The sequence below is a fragment of the Lagenorhynchus albirostris genome, chromosome 17, assembly GCF_949774975.1.
Source record: "Lagenorhynchus albirostris chromosome 17, mLagAlb1.1, whole genome shotgun sequence".
Lineage (NCBI taxonomy): Eukaryota > Metazoa > Chordata > Mammalia > Artiodactyla > Delphinidae > Lagenorhynchus > Lagenorhynchus albirostris.
In genome coordinates, this window is record NC_083111.1 from 8,165,384 (window position 1) to 8,178,993 (window position 13,610).

The 13,610-nt window shown below is 44.6% G+C and overlaps 1 protein-coding gene across 8 annotated transcripts in view; it reads right to left on the reverse strand.

Annotated features, from left to right (window-relative positions):
* ASPH (aspartate beta-hydroxylase) overlaps positions 1 to 13,610 on the reverse strand; it is a 256,661-nt gene that overhangs the window by 55,240 nt on the left and 187,811 nt on the right. For 7 of the 8 annotated variants that reach the window (XR_009536458.1, XM_060128096.1, XM_060128093.1 and 4 more), the window contains 2 exons: positions 8,816 to 8,907; positions 8,314 to 8,447 (listed from right to left, as the gene is read on the reverse strand). Coding sequence is in view for 7 of the 8 variants with exons in the window: in XM_060128096.1 (XP_059984079.1) it covers positions 8,314 to 8,447; positions 8,816 to 8,907 (226 nt within the window). In the remaining variant the exon portion in view is untranslated. Of the gene's footprint in view, positions 1 to 4,212; positions 4,301 to 8,313; positions 8,448 to 8,815; positions 8,908 to 13,610 lie in introns of those variants that run through there. The other variant, XM_060128097.1, reaches the window with a different exon arrangement.

Sequence of the window (13,610 nt, forward strand, 5' to 3'; positions counted from 1 at the left end):
CTGAGGGTCCAGAAAGGCAGGATAGCAGTGGGGAGCTGCACCCCATCCCCAGATGGCTACCTCAGCTTAATTTTAGCATTTCTTACTGTTGCGAGAAGAACGTCTCTCCCTGGTTTGCCAAAAGATAGAAGAATATCTGGTCACAAGATAAACCAACATTGTGTAATTCCTCAATTTCTCAGATTATTATAATTAATGATAATGGTATAATGGTGGCAGCATAAACCTAATAACTATAATTTTGCCATAGAAATACCATCACCATTAATAATGCTAAATAATGACGCTACGTGCTTATAGAGTTTTCCACCTAAAAACGTTATAGATTATATCTCAGTGATCTTTGCTAAAAGGTTCTGAGGTAGACAAATGACGCGGTTCTAATTTTTCAGCAAAGGAATCACATGCAAGCCAGTTCGGATGCCTGCGGTGACACCGTGATTCTGTGGAGGAAGCAGAAAGGCACTAGGCTTGCTTCATTACAGCCGGACCTCTAGCTCAAGATCGCGGTTGTAGGAAACATTCTCAGCACCTATAGCTGCTATGCTGAGGTGGCCTGAAAGGAATTTAAACAGGCTGACTGGAGTACAGAAAAGGGTCAAAGGGCTCAGGAATCAGGCTGCTTTAACACAGCTCTTATCAATTCTGATCCATTGAAATCCCTCAGTTTCTGACTGCACTGGAAAGCCTGGCACATCCTGGAATTGAAATTAAAACTGCATTATTGCCACTTCCTCTTTTTTCTCTCCTCCTAATACAGAAATACACATGCACATACCTTCTTTGTCTGTCTATCTATCTATCTATCTATCATCTATCTATCAGGATAAAGCATTTTTCTGGAAGCTAGGACACCTGTGTTCTTGTTCTGACCACTGCTAACTAGCCATGTGGCTGTGATAAGCATGTCACCTGTGGGCCTCAGTTTCCCCATTTGTGCAATGATGGAGGAGGACAGGAGGGCCTCCAAGGCTTCTTTCAGCTCAGAAATTCTCTTAATTCTCTGAGCCAAGCTGTTGGCTGGGACTTTAGTCTTCATATTGCATTTTACAGGATACATTTCACAAACTGTCATCTGAGAAATGGGTATGGTATTTGCTATTTTGTTGGATGTCAAAATAGTAATTTCAATAAAAGATGGCTAAATTACAAAGAAGCTCTTTTCCCAACAGGTTCTGTATATATGCACCCTAGTATCTCTCTCCACCCCTCCTGGGGGACCTCATTCCAGCCAGGCTGCCGTGGGGATTCTCTCCCCTCCAAGTGGGCCTGGGGCTTCGGCTCCGCTGTGCAGTCCCTGCGCTGCCCCTGTAACAGCTTTTGACTTCCCCCTCGTGGTCCTCGGTTACCCCGTAGCAGAGGGCTCTGTAACATCGTGAAGAAAGCCAAAAGGGGAGGACAAAGAAAGGGAAGAGGGAGAGGAAACCTCCCGAGGCCACAGAGCTGGGATGCCTCTGGCCCCTCTCCAGGGTGGCGGCACAAGGGGAAATGGAGGGGGTGGCCATCCGCTGTGCCCTGCTGTGCCCCCCTGCCTCAGCGTCCCTCCCAGCCCCAGGCCTATCACATCATAGCCCCCCTCTGCATCTGATCCATTCCTTCACCAGCCCTGGCCCTGCACACCCTCGACTTCCCGTTTCCCCCTCCTTCCTGTCTCCTTAGAGCACCCACCCTCATCCCCGCCAGAGTGCGCACTGCAGGTTCCAAGGACCACCTCCGACAGTACAGGAGTGCTTGGTCTCACGCCCTGGGAGGTAAGGGGCAGAAGTCCCCATTTCTGCAGCAGTCAGAGACGAGCACAATAAAAGCTCAAAAATACTGAGCATGGTTACCACATCACACTCTGTAAATACAGTTCTGAATGTATCTATACGGATCACTTTAATTCTCAAAACTACACCAAGACATACTTTTATTCTTCCCATTTTACAGATGAGGAAATTGAGGCTTAGTGAGGCCATGCAAGTTGTCTAAAGTTACACTTCATAAGAGGGGAAGCCAGGATTTGAACCCAGGTCATGAGACTTTGGTGCTCTTAATTTACTTTCATGAAGATACAGGATGTTAAAATCTGAAGTGAAAATTCAGGATCTGTTTTCCCATAGAAACATTATTATAAAGAATAGATACATGTATATGTATAACTGAATCGCTTTGCTGTACACCTGAAACTAATACAACATTGTTAACCAACTATTCTCCAATATAAAATAAAAAGTTAAAAAAACCAATAGTCACTGGTGCTACAGCCCTATTAACAGAGACCATGAGTTAGGAGGCTTTTAAGGGCTGGCCCAGGAACCTCCACATCATTTATTACTGCCATAGCAAAATGGATCTCAACTTTCCAAATTCTCAACCATCAGTTCAATGAACAAATGTTTGGACAAAATCTGTTTTCAATGTGGGAAGTGCTGTTTCCCTGTCGAGACATAGATATTCATCTGTGTGTATGGATAGCCATAGACACCCCATGCTAACCAGGACAGGGGTAAAGAAACTTTATTGGTGTTTTTAATTCTCCAAATTGCTTAAGAAAAAGAAGAAAGAGCGTGAAACGTCACTATTTAACAACAAACCTTAAGGGAAGCATCCCATCCAGTTAAAAGTGACATTTTTGGTCCTACAGTCCCAGATGGACAGGCCTGAATGGTGGATAAAGTAATGTGGAAAGGTCACATTACAATTTGAATGGAAGATGGGTATATTTTGTGAAACAGAAGATCTATGACTTCAGGGAAACGACTAAAAAAACCAAAAAACAACCCCCCTCTCCCCCAAAAAGGAAGAAGAGGCAAAAATATTTGGTTCCAAATGATCTGGTAATTTACAGCTTCTATAACATGAGGAGAAAAAATTTAAACTATCTTCTTGGACACTTTATGAAAACATAACACATAACGTCTATGAACAATTCATGGTGGATTAAAAACAACGGTCTCTCTTTGACTGTTAGTATTTTAGCATGCCTTCTACACAATCTTCCTAATAGGAAACTTGAAAGAGTCATGAAAAAATATATTCTAGAATACTCGAGGTGTGTGGGAAAAGGTCATTATTTCCACAACCATATAAAGAGGAATTAAATGACTTATTGCCCATTCATTTCTTCAGTCTGTTGCTGACACTCATGCCAACACATGATTTTCTGGCTACGTATAGGTCCTGTGCAACGTTTCAGGTCAGCGATTCACAGGCAATGAGGCTGGGTCTCCAGGAGAGCTGCACGGTCACCCTTCTTTCCCTTGGTATGGTTCCGGCATGTACCAGAAGCCCTCGTGGAGACTCAGAAGAAAGGATTTGTCTCTGGGATCACCCAAAGCTCACACACCTTGGCCACTCTGTGAGGATAACAATTATTCCCACTTGCCAGCGGGGGCCTGTTTATCCACTGACTCAAGTTCATTCAGCTCTGACTCAAGATCGCTAATGAGCTCATTTTACTGACTGCAAAGCATGGCCTGTCGAGGGGGACACGAACAAACCCCCAGAGATGGAGACTCCCCAGCAGCCTTCTCTACTTGTTACTCTGATGTCTGGAAACAAAAACCAGCATTCAAGGTGGTCACCTTATAAGTATAGCATGATCCTAATCTTGTGAACAAAACTCAAAAAGCCCCCAAACCTATATATAAGTGGGTCTATGGCATTGAGGCTAGAAGCACAAACTTTCAAGCCAAACTGTCTGGCATGGAACCTTGGTTCCAACACTGTAGTGGGCTGAATGGTGGCCCTCACCCCCAGAAGTATGTCCCCCTGGAAGCTGTGGATATAACCTGATTTGGAAAAAAGGGTCTTTGCCGTTGTAATTAAGTTAAAGGGCTTGAGATCATTCCGGGTTAGGTTGGGCCCCAAATCCAGTAAGTGCCTTTAATTATTTATTTGCTTATTTTTTTGGCCATGCCCCCAGCATGTAGGATCTTAGTTCCCCGACCAGGGATGGAACTCGTGTCCCCAGCATTGGAAGTGCAGAGTCTCAACCACTGGACCGCCAGGGAGGTCCTCAGTAAGCGCCTTTGGAAAAGAAGACAAGGGCAGAAGGCGGAGGGAGGAGGTGACATGATGACAGGGGCAGAGATGGCAGTGGTGCGCCTACGAGCCAGGACGCAGCAAGGAGAGCCCGCGGCCACCGGAAGCCAGGAGAGAGTCAGGGGACAGGGACTGCCCCTCAGAGCCTCCAGAAGGACCCAACCCTGACCATACCTTGATTTCGGACTTCTGGCCTCCAAAATGGTGAGAGAAGAAATTTCTGTTGTTTTAAGTCATCCAGATTGTGTTAATTTGTTACGGCAGCCCTAGGACTCTGATACAAATATCGACACTTGCTAAGCTGAGTGACCTTGGGGAAGTTGCTCAGCCTATTTATACATCCGTCACCTCAGCTGAAAAGTAGGGATTTTAATACTCCCAGTTACACGGGGTTGTCGTGAAGGTATGCAGAGGGCTTCGAACCGTGCTTGACACATAGCAGGCACAATGCATATTATCACTAGGAGCTTCCTCATCATGAATATACATTATACAGGCCCTGAGAAGCGTCTGAGCAATATCCCTGAGTACCGAAATCAAAAATAATATTTACTTTCTTTGTCGTGCTTCTCTGTGTTTCACAAATTATGTAGCAGGGGCATGCATCAGTTTTGTCATCAGAAAGCATTTATTCATTTTAAATGATCATTTTACTTATTGAGATAGACAGCTGCATACCTTCAAGCCCATCTTCAGATAGAAAGAGCTGTGCTATGATTTGCAGCGATGGAATCTTTAACCAACACGCACGCCCGCTAGCAGGAATCGCAGTGTGATGATTAATACCTGAGAACTACAAGGCACAAATTGCTACTCCTTCAAAAGTGGAGAAGCTCTGAAAAATTGCTTCCACTTGCCCATAACAAGGAAGCCTGATGTCCTGGTACGTGTGCTTCTGTTTCCACACTAACAGTGCTTCCATAATAAGTGTGAAACTTCCCAGATTTCATATTACGTATGATTTCATATTACATACAGATTTCACGTTCTGTCCTCAGAGTTTATAAACTGACTCTACTATTCAGCTCTCTAGCTATTTTCACTAGAAGCATTGCACAGTGCTTTAATTTCATTGACCCATTTCTCTCATGAAAAACACTCTTTTTGTAATGAAATACTTAGCCTGACCCGGCCACCCTGGAGTTAAGGATTATGAAGGATGAGAATGTAATGCAACATAAAACAAGTACCATAGAAGGGACGTGGAGAAGGAGGCTGACCAGCATTGAGGAGGGAGAGGAAGGGCACCGATGCTTCAAAGCTCCCTGGGGACGAGACAGCGTGAAACAATCCATCCTCCGCAAAACCGCCGCCCTAGCCCTTGAGAGGCGGGGTGTCGGCAAGTGCTTTTTAATAATCACTGTGAATTTGTGAACTATACCATCTGCAAAGTATTGTTATCAGCAGCTACTTACTGCCACCTGAAGGAGGCTGGCTTTTAGCCCAGTGGGAATGGAGGGGCAGCCCAGTCAATGCTCTTATTCAAGATCACCCTACAAGTGAGCCGTGGGGCTGGGCTTACAGCCCTTCCCTACTTCTGGTGGGTGCAGACAGTTCCCCTAATCACATTCCCAGCTTCAGTTTAAGACCCTAAGTTGGTATACTTAAATTAGGTCTGAAGCTCCTCTCCATCTTCACGGCCCCTGTGAGTCTTATTTGACCTCCAAGGAGTTGACCTCGGCCCCTGTGAGTCTTATTTGACCTCCAAGGAGTTGACCTCGTCAAACTCTGCCTTCCCCAGCACACTCCCACCTCCTCTCTGTTTTCCCTGGGTCCCCTGCCCCTCTCCCCTTTGGCAGAGAGACCCTGTAGACCCGAACGGAGCTCAGCAAGGCTTGGTGAGCTCCTTTGCATCTTGGAAGAAACTTCGCCCGGTCTGGCCATCTCTGATTCCCCCTCCTGGCTCTTCCAGCTCTGCCCTCTGCTGCCCCAGCTCCTTCTTGGCTCTCTTTCCTTCTGCCTCCGAAATGTCGATGTGGCCATGGACTCTCACGTTTCCTCTAGAGCCTCCCAATAAGCCTGCTTCTAAAACCTTTATGTCTAGACTTGACTTCTGCCCTGAGCTCCAGACCTCACTATCCAGCAGACTCCTGGATATTTTCATTCCTGTGTTCCAACAGCAACTTAAACAAATAATATGAAGACCAGACTCATGATCTGTTCCCCTAACCTGCCTCATGCCTCCCAAGCTCTCAGCATCTGCTAAAGCATCAACACCCCCCTACTGACCAAAATGGAAACTGTCGCATCATCACGGGCACCCCTCCCTTGCCCCACATGCTCGAGATTCACTCGAGTCAATCTTCATCACATCTCCTGCCTCTGTTCTTTACTCTCCCTTTCTTTCCAGGATCCCAATCCCTGCCCTTCTGGGGTGGGCTACTGAGGCAGTCTGTTAACTGTTCTTCCCAAACGCCCCATCGGACACACCCAGGGTTTCCAGAACGCCTTCCTAAAAGAGATCTGATCCCACTAGTTTGTATTCAAAGCCTTCCATGATTTAGCTTCTAATCCACTCTCTCACTTTCCAACCTCATTCCGTATGTTAAAGGAACGAAACAAGGAGGCCATTAGACGGAGGTGTTCTAATGCCTTGGTAGCCTCGTAGCAAAGCAAAACCTACCGCGGAGTCAATTCACTGGAATCTGAGAAAGTGAAACTTAAGAACGACCAATCACGATTAGCAGCAGCCTTTCCCAAACGAGGCAACCGCTTACACTATAACCAGTCAGATAATCTCCTTGCATTGCTTCAGCAGCTCCTCTATGAAAACCTGGCCCCCAGCACGTGCCAGTGGAGCACTCCTAGCCACCTTTGGTTTGGTGCTACCTGATTCGAATCATATGTGTTCAAATAAATTCTGGAAAAATTTACCAGAATTTAAAGGTCCGTTTACCTCTTAACAGTATCCCACACTCTTGGCTGCTGAAAGCACTCAATATTCCTCACACGTGGCTTGTAATTTTTGGCTTCCGTGCCTATGCTGATGCTGTTTGTTCAGCCTCGAGTGCCCCTCCCTTCCAGCTTTTAATGTGCAAATGCTTCCTGTCTTTAAAAGCCACCACTGTCAGGTTTCCCAATTCTCAGCGCAAATGAGCTGCCTGCCCACCGACCACCTGCAGCATCCTCGCCTGAGCCTCTCTTATGACTCACGACTTTCGAGCTGTGTTTTCTCCCTGCCTGGACACCTCTGGTGGGGGAAGACCCCCATGTGAGTCGTCTCGGAACCCCTCATGGCACGGTGGGCTGCTGCCCCAGGCCCGGGGCAGGCAGGTGTCTGCCAATAACCAATGAACGACCAGTACCCTCCTGCACACCCCTCCAGCAGACCTCCACCAAGGGCCGTGATACATGTGTGAGAAGACAACTTGGTTTCTGCCCTCCAGGCACTTACAGCTCAGTCCCAGAGATTAGACCAATATATACCAATTAATAAAAAGCAATGGAAATAAAAAGCAGAATCACTGAGAATATACCCTGTAAATACTCTAAGAAGTCAAAGGAGAGGTTCCTTTTTAGGAACAAAATTGGATCTTAGTAATAGGTTAATTTTGGATGGGTGAAAAGGCGGGCATTCCAGGGGAACAGAGTAATAGGACCAGGACAGGCAAAGGCATCAAAAGAAGTTGCCCTGACATTCACCATGTCCCTTCTCAGGCCGGTACCCGGGCTAAGTGCCTTGTAGGCATTATTTCGTTTAATCTGGACAACAACCCTGCAAAGTAGATAGCAACGCTGCCGATTTTATAAGTAAGCAGGCTGAGGCTGCAGGGGATTAAGTGACTGGCCAAGGTGACACAGGATTAGTTGGCACAGCTGGGATTTGAAAAGGCAGCCACGTCCGCTGCACCATGCTGTGTCCTCTAGAGCAAGACATATAAATATCACAGGGTGTTTTCTTCAGGAAGGAGACTCTTTGTACTGATGCATAGTTCAAGGTGTAAAGCAATAAACACAATGTGTAGTATGTGTAGGGTTTAGTACAAGTTAGCTGACTGCATGCAAGTCTGTCCATCTAGAAAGAGAAGCAAGAAGGTTCGTCCATCAGACAAGAATGCTCTGGGGAGAAATGATTAAGGAGGGCAGCCCTAGAACTGGGGAGTATCTCCAGACCCACGGAACGCTCAGAGGTGGGACACCGACTAAGAAGCTGGATTAATACCACCCACTCCAGTCTACTTCAGTGACAAAGGAAGAGAAACAATCCAACCGAGCACAGCTTTGTCGTAACGAACATCCATCCTCAGAGGTGACGAGTAAGAGAGAAAGGGATGGGAGGAAACATACTTGGTCTCGTTGGCACACCGGATCTTGCAGCCTTCCTTGGGAATCACCAAGCCCAGGTGCATTCGGAGCCTGCAGTTCGTGGGTCCCGTGTGCGGCCACACGTGGGTTCCCGGGTGCATGACGGAATATTTGATCTGCACAGAAAACGTACCACCCTGTTCATCCATTTACCAAGGTTTGGGAGAACTGCTAAAAGTACAAAATTACTGTCAATTCAGATTAGTGCCTCTGCAGTACTCAGAATTTATATCCTCGTCTTATTTCTTTGTGAAGGAACTAAAAGTAAGGACTCCTATTTTCCACAAAGCTATAAACGCTGAACATTTTCCACCCTCAGTGCTGCCGTCGAGGGCATGACATTATGTTTTATTAAAAAGCAAGTGAAAAAAGAGGCATTCAGTGGGTCAAAGGAAATAACCGTTTCTTTGTAAACATGAGCATTCCCATTTATTCCCCTAATAACTGACTGTGCTCTTCCCAGCACAGAAAACATTCTTGGTACCTGTCCTCTTCGGCATCCTGTCGTCTCGGGGAATTTATCTAGTAAAGAACAGGTTTTACGAGCTCCTTTACAGGCATTTTCATTTTTCCTTCCTAGAACAATAAATGATAAAACCACTGTTAGAAACAAATCACAGTAAAGCTTTAACTCATCCCGTTTTGACCACACACAATCTATACTGTCCTCCTTACTGTAAGAATGAGAAGGCCGAGTAAACACGAGAAGACAGAGTGTCCTGTTCCAATAAACACTGACGGGCACAGCAAGGACCAGAGCTCTGCACCCAGCCTTGGACTACCGTATTTGACTAAGGATGTCTAACGGGCAAGGCATGTGTTGAATACTTATTTTTCGCCCTGTGGCAGGCAGAACAACGGCTCCCTCCTAAAGAAGACCACATCCTAAGCCCAGGAACTCGTGAATAGGTTATGTTACGTGGCAAGGGAAAATTAAGGTTGCAGGTGACGTGGAGATTACTAACCAGCTGACCTTTAAAGAAGGAGATTATCGTAGATGAACTGGATGGGCCCAGTGTAATCACAGGGTCTAAATGTAGAAGAGGGAGTCAGTGCCAGGGGGATACAGAACGAGAAAGACTTGAGTGGCTACTGTGGGCTCCAAAGACGGAAGGGGACCACAGCCAAGGAATGTGGGCGGCCTCTAAATGAATGCAGCCTTGGTGACACTCTGACTAGCTCAGCGAGACCCAGAACTGTAAACGTACAACATCTGAGTTATCTTAAGCCACGACATTTATGGTCATCGTTATAGCAGCCACAGGAAACTCATCCACCCCCCAGCCCCCAAGGAAGGAAAATGGCTTATGTTACACTTCTGACCTAAAAGTGCATTTTCTAGGACTATATTCTACTCACCCACACATTAGTTTTCATTGAAATTTAATGTATTTTCCAATGTACAGGTCATCCTTTATATGCTGATAAGAATAGGATTTCAGTGACGAGGGGAGAGGTCTCTGAGAGATGGGGGTTTCTCTGAGGGCCTGGCCAAGAACACAGATTTGGGGACATAGTCTAAAGCAGGCTGGACTAGGCAAATTCCTTCACCATCGACAAAATCACTGTTTCTTAAGAAAGATGTGCTTAGGAAGGTACAGCATCATTTGCTCTCACGGACGAGGAAAACAATGGGTTTTTTTTTAAAAGGTAGAGACATTGTAATTCCCTATTCAGGATTCCTACAAGGTACTGATACATCTAAGCTGAGTTCAAGTTTATTTAATTAATGTTAGTTGTGTCCTAAGATAATTATATACTGAGAATAAAATGAGCGTTAACAAGGAATGTATCTTAATGGCAGCGTCCTCAATCAAATGGACCTCGATATTTTAGAAAACAACTTCTATATTTGTTTTTCCTAAGTAATCTGTCTCTTGAGGAAAATGGTAGTTGCTGTTTTTAGTTACTAATTGAATATGAGTTTAATGATAATGTCAGTTTGAACCAACAGATTCTTGTACACGACATCATAAAGAATGTTCAAGCCCTAGCTTCCCATGCCGTCCTAAAAGCAGGATCTGGGGATGACTTAGCGGTAGTACCAGTTGTGGGTTCTGTGTGTTCAGGCAGCAGCTAGGTGAGGCCTGGGGCCTTGAGGAGCGGCTAGAGGTGTCTGGATTTCCCACGGGCACAGTGGTGAGGGCTGAGCACGTGTCACTTGGAGAACACGTGTGTCTTACCCGAATGAGAGCTAATAAATGGGGAACCTAACAGATTGGGTCACTAGGATTGCCACTTGGTGAGGAGTGAATTAGAGAACATCTCTAGCCATTTAGCCACATAAATCTTTTCTAGTCTGTAAACACAGATTCTCTGTAGGGGAATCTTATCATTCGTGGATTGCCGGTGGTAGTTTTAACTATTCACACGTGATTGGGAGGGTTTAGGAACGCAACTACACTTCCATGGTGCTCAGCACGGGCCAGGGACCACTCACCTGATGCCCACACACCAGGGAGGGGGACACTATTAGAATGGTATTTTATAGAAGAGGAAGCGAGGCACGGAGAGGTCACACGGTAAGTGGCAGAGTGGGAATTCCAGTCCAACTGGACCCAGAGTCCATGTTCTTAACGGCGACCTAAGGATGTCTCCGTTACTGTTACATAATGTATGCTTATTATGTAATAAAAACTAGAATCGCTATCATTTTTCTGTATGTCAGACCTTTGCTCACTGATCCTGGTAACAACCCCATACTCGAGGCACTATTTTCTTTTCTTTTTTTCTTTATTTTTGGCGGTATGCGGGCCTCTCACTGCTGTGGCCTCTTCCGTTGCGGAGCAAAGGCTCCGGACGCGCAGGCTCAGCGGCCATGGCTCACGGGCCCAGCCGCTCCGCGGCATCTGGGATCTTCTAGGACCGGGGCACGAACCCCTGTCCTCTGCACTGGCAGGCGGTCGAGGCACTATTTTCATCGTCATTTTTCAGCTGAGGAATCTGAGGCTCAGAGTCAGGAACAAGCCCACATCACACACTAACAAGTGGTGCAGCCAGGACCCCAACTCGGGATCCTCGGTCTCCAAAGGCTATGCTTTAAATCATGATTTTCACTATGTCGCGTCTTGGATTTGAACATAACCGTGCAGAACAAACCATTCCGTGGAGGAGAAAACTGCCCAGCAGCTGAACTCAGTGTGGTTTTGTTTTTAATTTATTATTTCTCACACAGTTTAAAGTAACTTTCAAGAAGTGATAAACTTTGTTTCTTTGGGAAAAACAGCCCCAGAAAGAGATCTAACTGCTGATGCAAATCTGAAAGAACCAACTGAATATTTCATCTACATGTGAAGAATACACTTTATGAGGGGTATCATGGAGGTGAGATTTTTAAAGGTTCTGGGTTGTATCTCTCTGAAGTTTCAAGGCTTTACTGCTGGGATGACAATAGGTTCACCTTGCATGACAACTCTGATCAGTTGACAGTGGCTACCTAGAACACTGTGTTGAGCAGGATTCAGAGGTTCAGCTTGAGCTCATCCAGAAAGGCTACTGGGATGGGTTAGCACCATCTCCCATGGGCTCTGGAAGAAAGCGTGACTGTGCATGTGTGGCATATTTGTTAACACTATGTTTTAGCGTTCATCGTTAAAACAATAAACGAGCAAAACAGATGTTCTGTAACATTCACACAGCAATTTGAAAACATCTGTGGGGAAAAATTAGTTATGTATATTTGTTGAGTCGGTCTTTTTTTTTTTTCTCCAACTCAAAAACGTTGATCATTTAAAAAGGAATAAATATACTTCAGAAATGGTTGGGTTACTTAGAGAACTTCCATGATTCCCACTTACATATGGATAGAAATGAAGCCTGCAGCCATAGCTTCAAGGCCTTCAAGATTCCAGCAGCATCCTTTCCTAACTAGGCTAGACAACCTCGAAGTCTTCACAAGTCAGATCCTCATGGGCCTCCTGTCTGAATCTGAGCTCTCAGTGTGGCTAAGAAACGACCCCGCCATCTCCCTCCCCTCATCTTCCTGACCCCTCCTGCTGCAGGATTCCCTCCCCTCTGTCTCCAGGCCAACAGGGCATCTGCCTTCAGGGGTGCCACCCTGCTTCTATGCAAGCTACAATACTAGCTGCCTTCAAAATTCTTTAAACTGTGAAATTTGTTTCCAGAAAACAGTTACTGGGTTTCTCACAGAAGCCTGGAACCACAAACAAAAGACCACCAAGAACCTTAATAAAACTTCTTAAAAGAGCAACTATGGGAGTTGTATTATTTTATGATCATAAAATAAAACTAGAAATTAATTTCTATTTAATTGACTGCAACTGATTGGAAAACAGATACTTATAAAACACAGACACACACTTCTAAATTATTTTGAATCGAAATGGAAATTGAGATAAAAATGAAGTCGTTTCTGGGGGGAATAATACAAGTGAAAATATAAATTATAGCTTAAGGAAAGTATCCAAAGCTAAATCTAGAGATCAGTCCATAGCCTTAAATGCTTTTATTAATGAAGATGAAAGAATGAAAATAAAGTTACTAAGAAGTTCTGATTGAAAAGTTTAGAAAAAATGGATAAAATAAACAACAAAAAGAACATGAGGAGGAAGAAAACTATAAAAGCAGGAATTAGAAAAAAATCAAAATAAGGTGAGATATAATTTGAGGTTTTTAAAGAACATACTAGATCACTTTGTCAAACTTAAGGAGAGAGGAAAAAAAAGGAACATGCAAATTCCATTCAGTGGGAAGAAGAATTTAACAAAGATCAAGGAAGTAAATAATATTTTAAGAAATTACTCTAATTCATGGAAAATCAGGTATAATCAAAATATATGAAAATGTATAAGTTCACAAATATTGTATGATTCCACTTCTATGAAGTGTCTGAAGTAGTAAATTCATAGAAACAGAAGGTGCAACGGTGGTTGCCAAGGGCTGGGGGAGGGCAGTGGGGAGTGTTGTTAATAGGTACAGAGTTTGAGTTTTGCAAGATGAAACTCAGTTCTAGAGATTGGTTGTGTGAAAATATGAATATACATGACCCCACTGAATGTACACTTGAAAACAGGTAAGGTGGTAAATTTTAAGTTATATGTACTGTGCTACCATTAAAAAAATTTTTTAAATACACAAAAACCTTAAAAGTCAAAATGTTGCCCCCAATGAAACTGTCTCCATTATTTATTTCCTTTCTTGTTTAACACTTTTCTATGCCCCATAATGCTTTGCATATTTCAACCTTATTAAAGCATGTGCTTTTAGTGGAGACTATGGTTTCCGGAAATTACTGCCAGGATGCATACTATTCTGAAGAC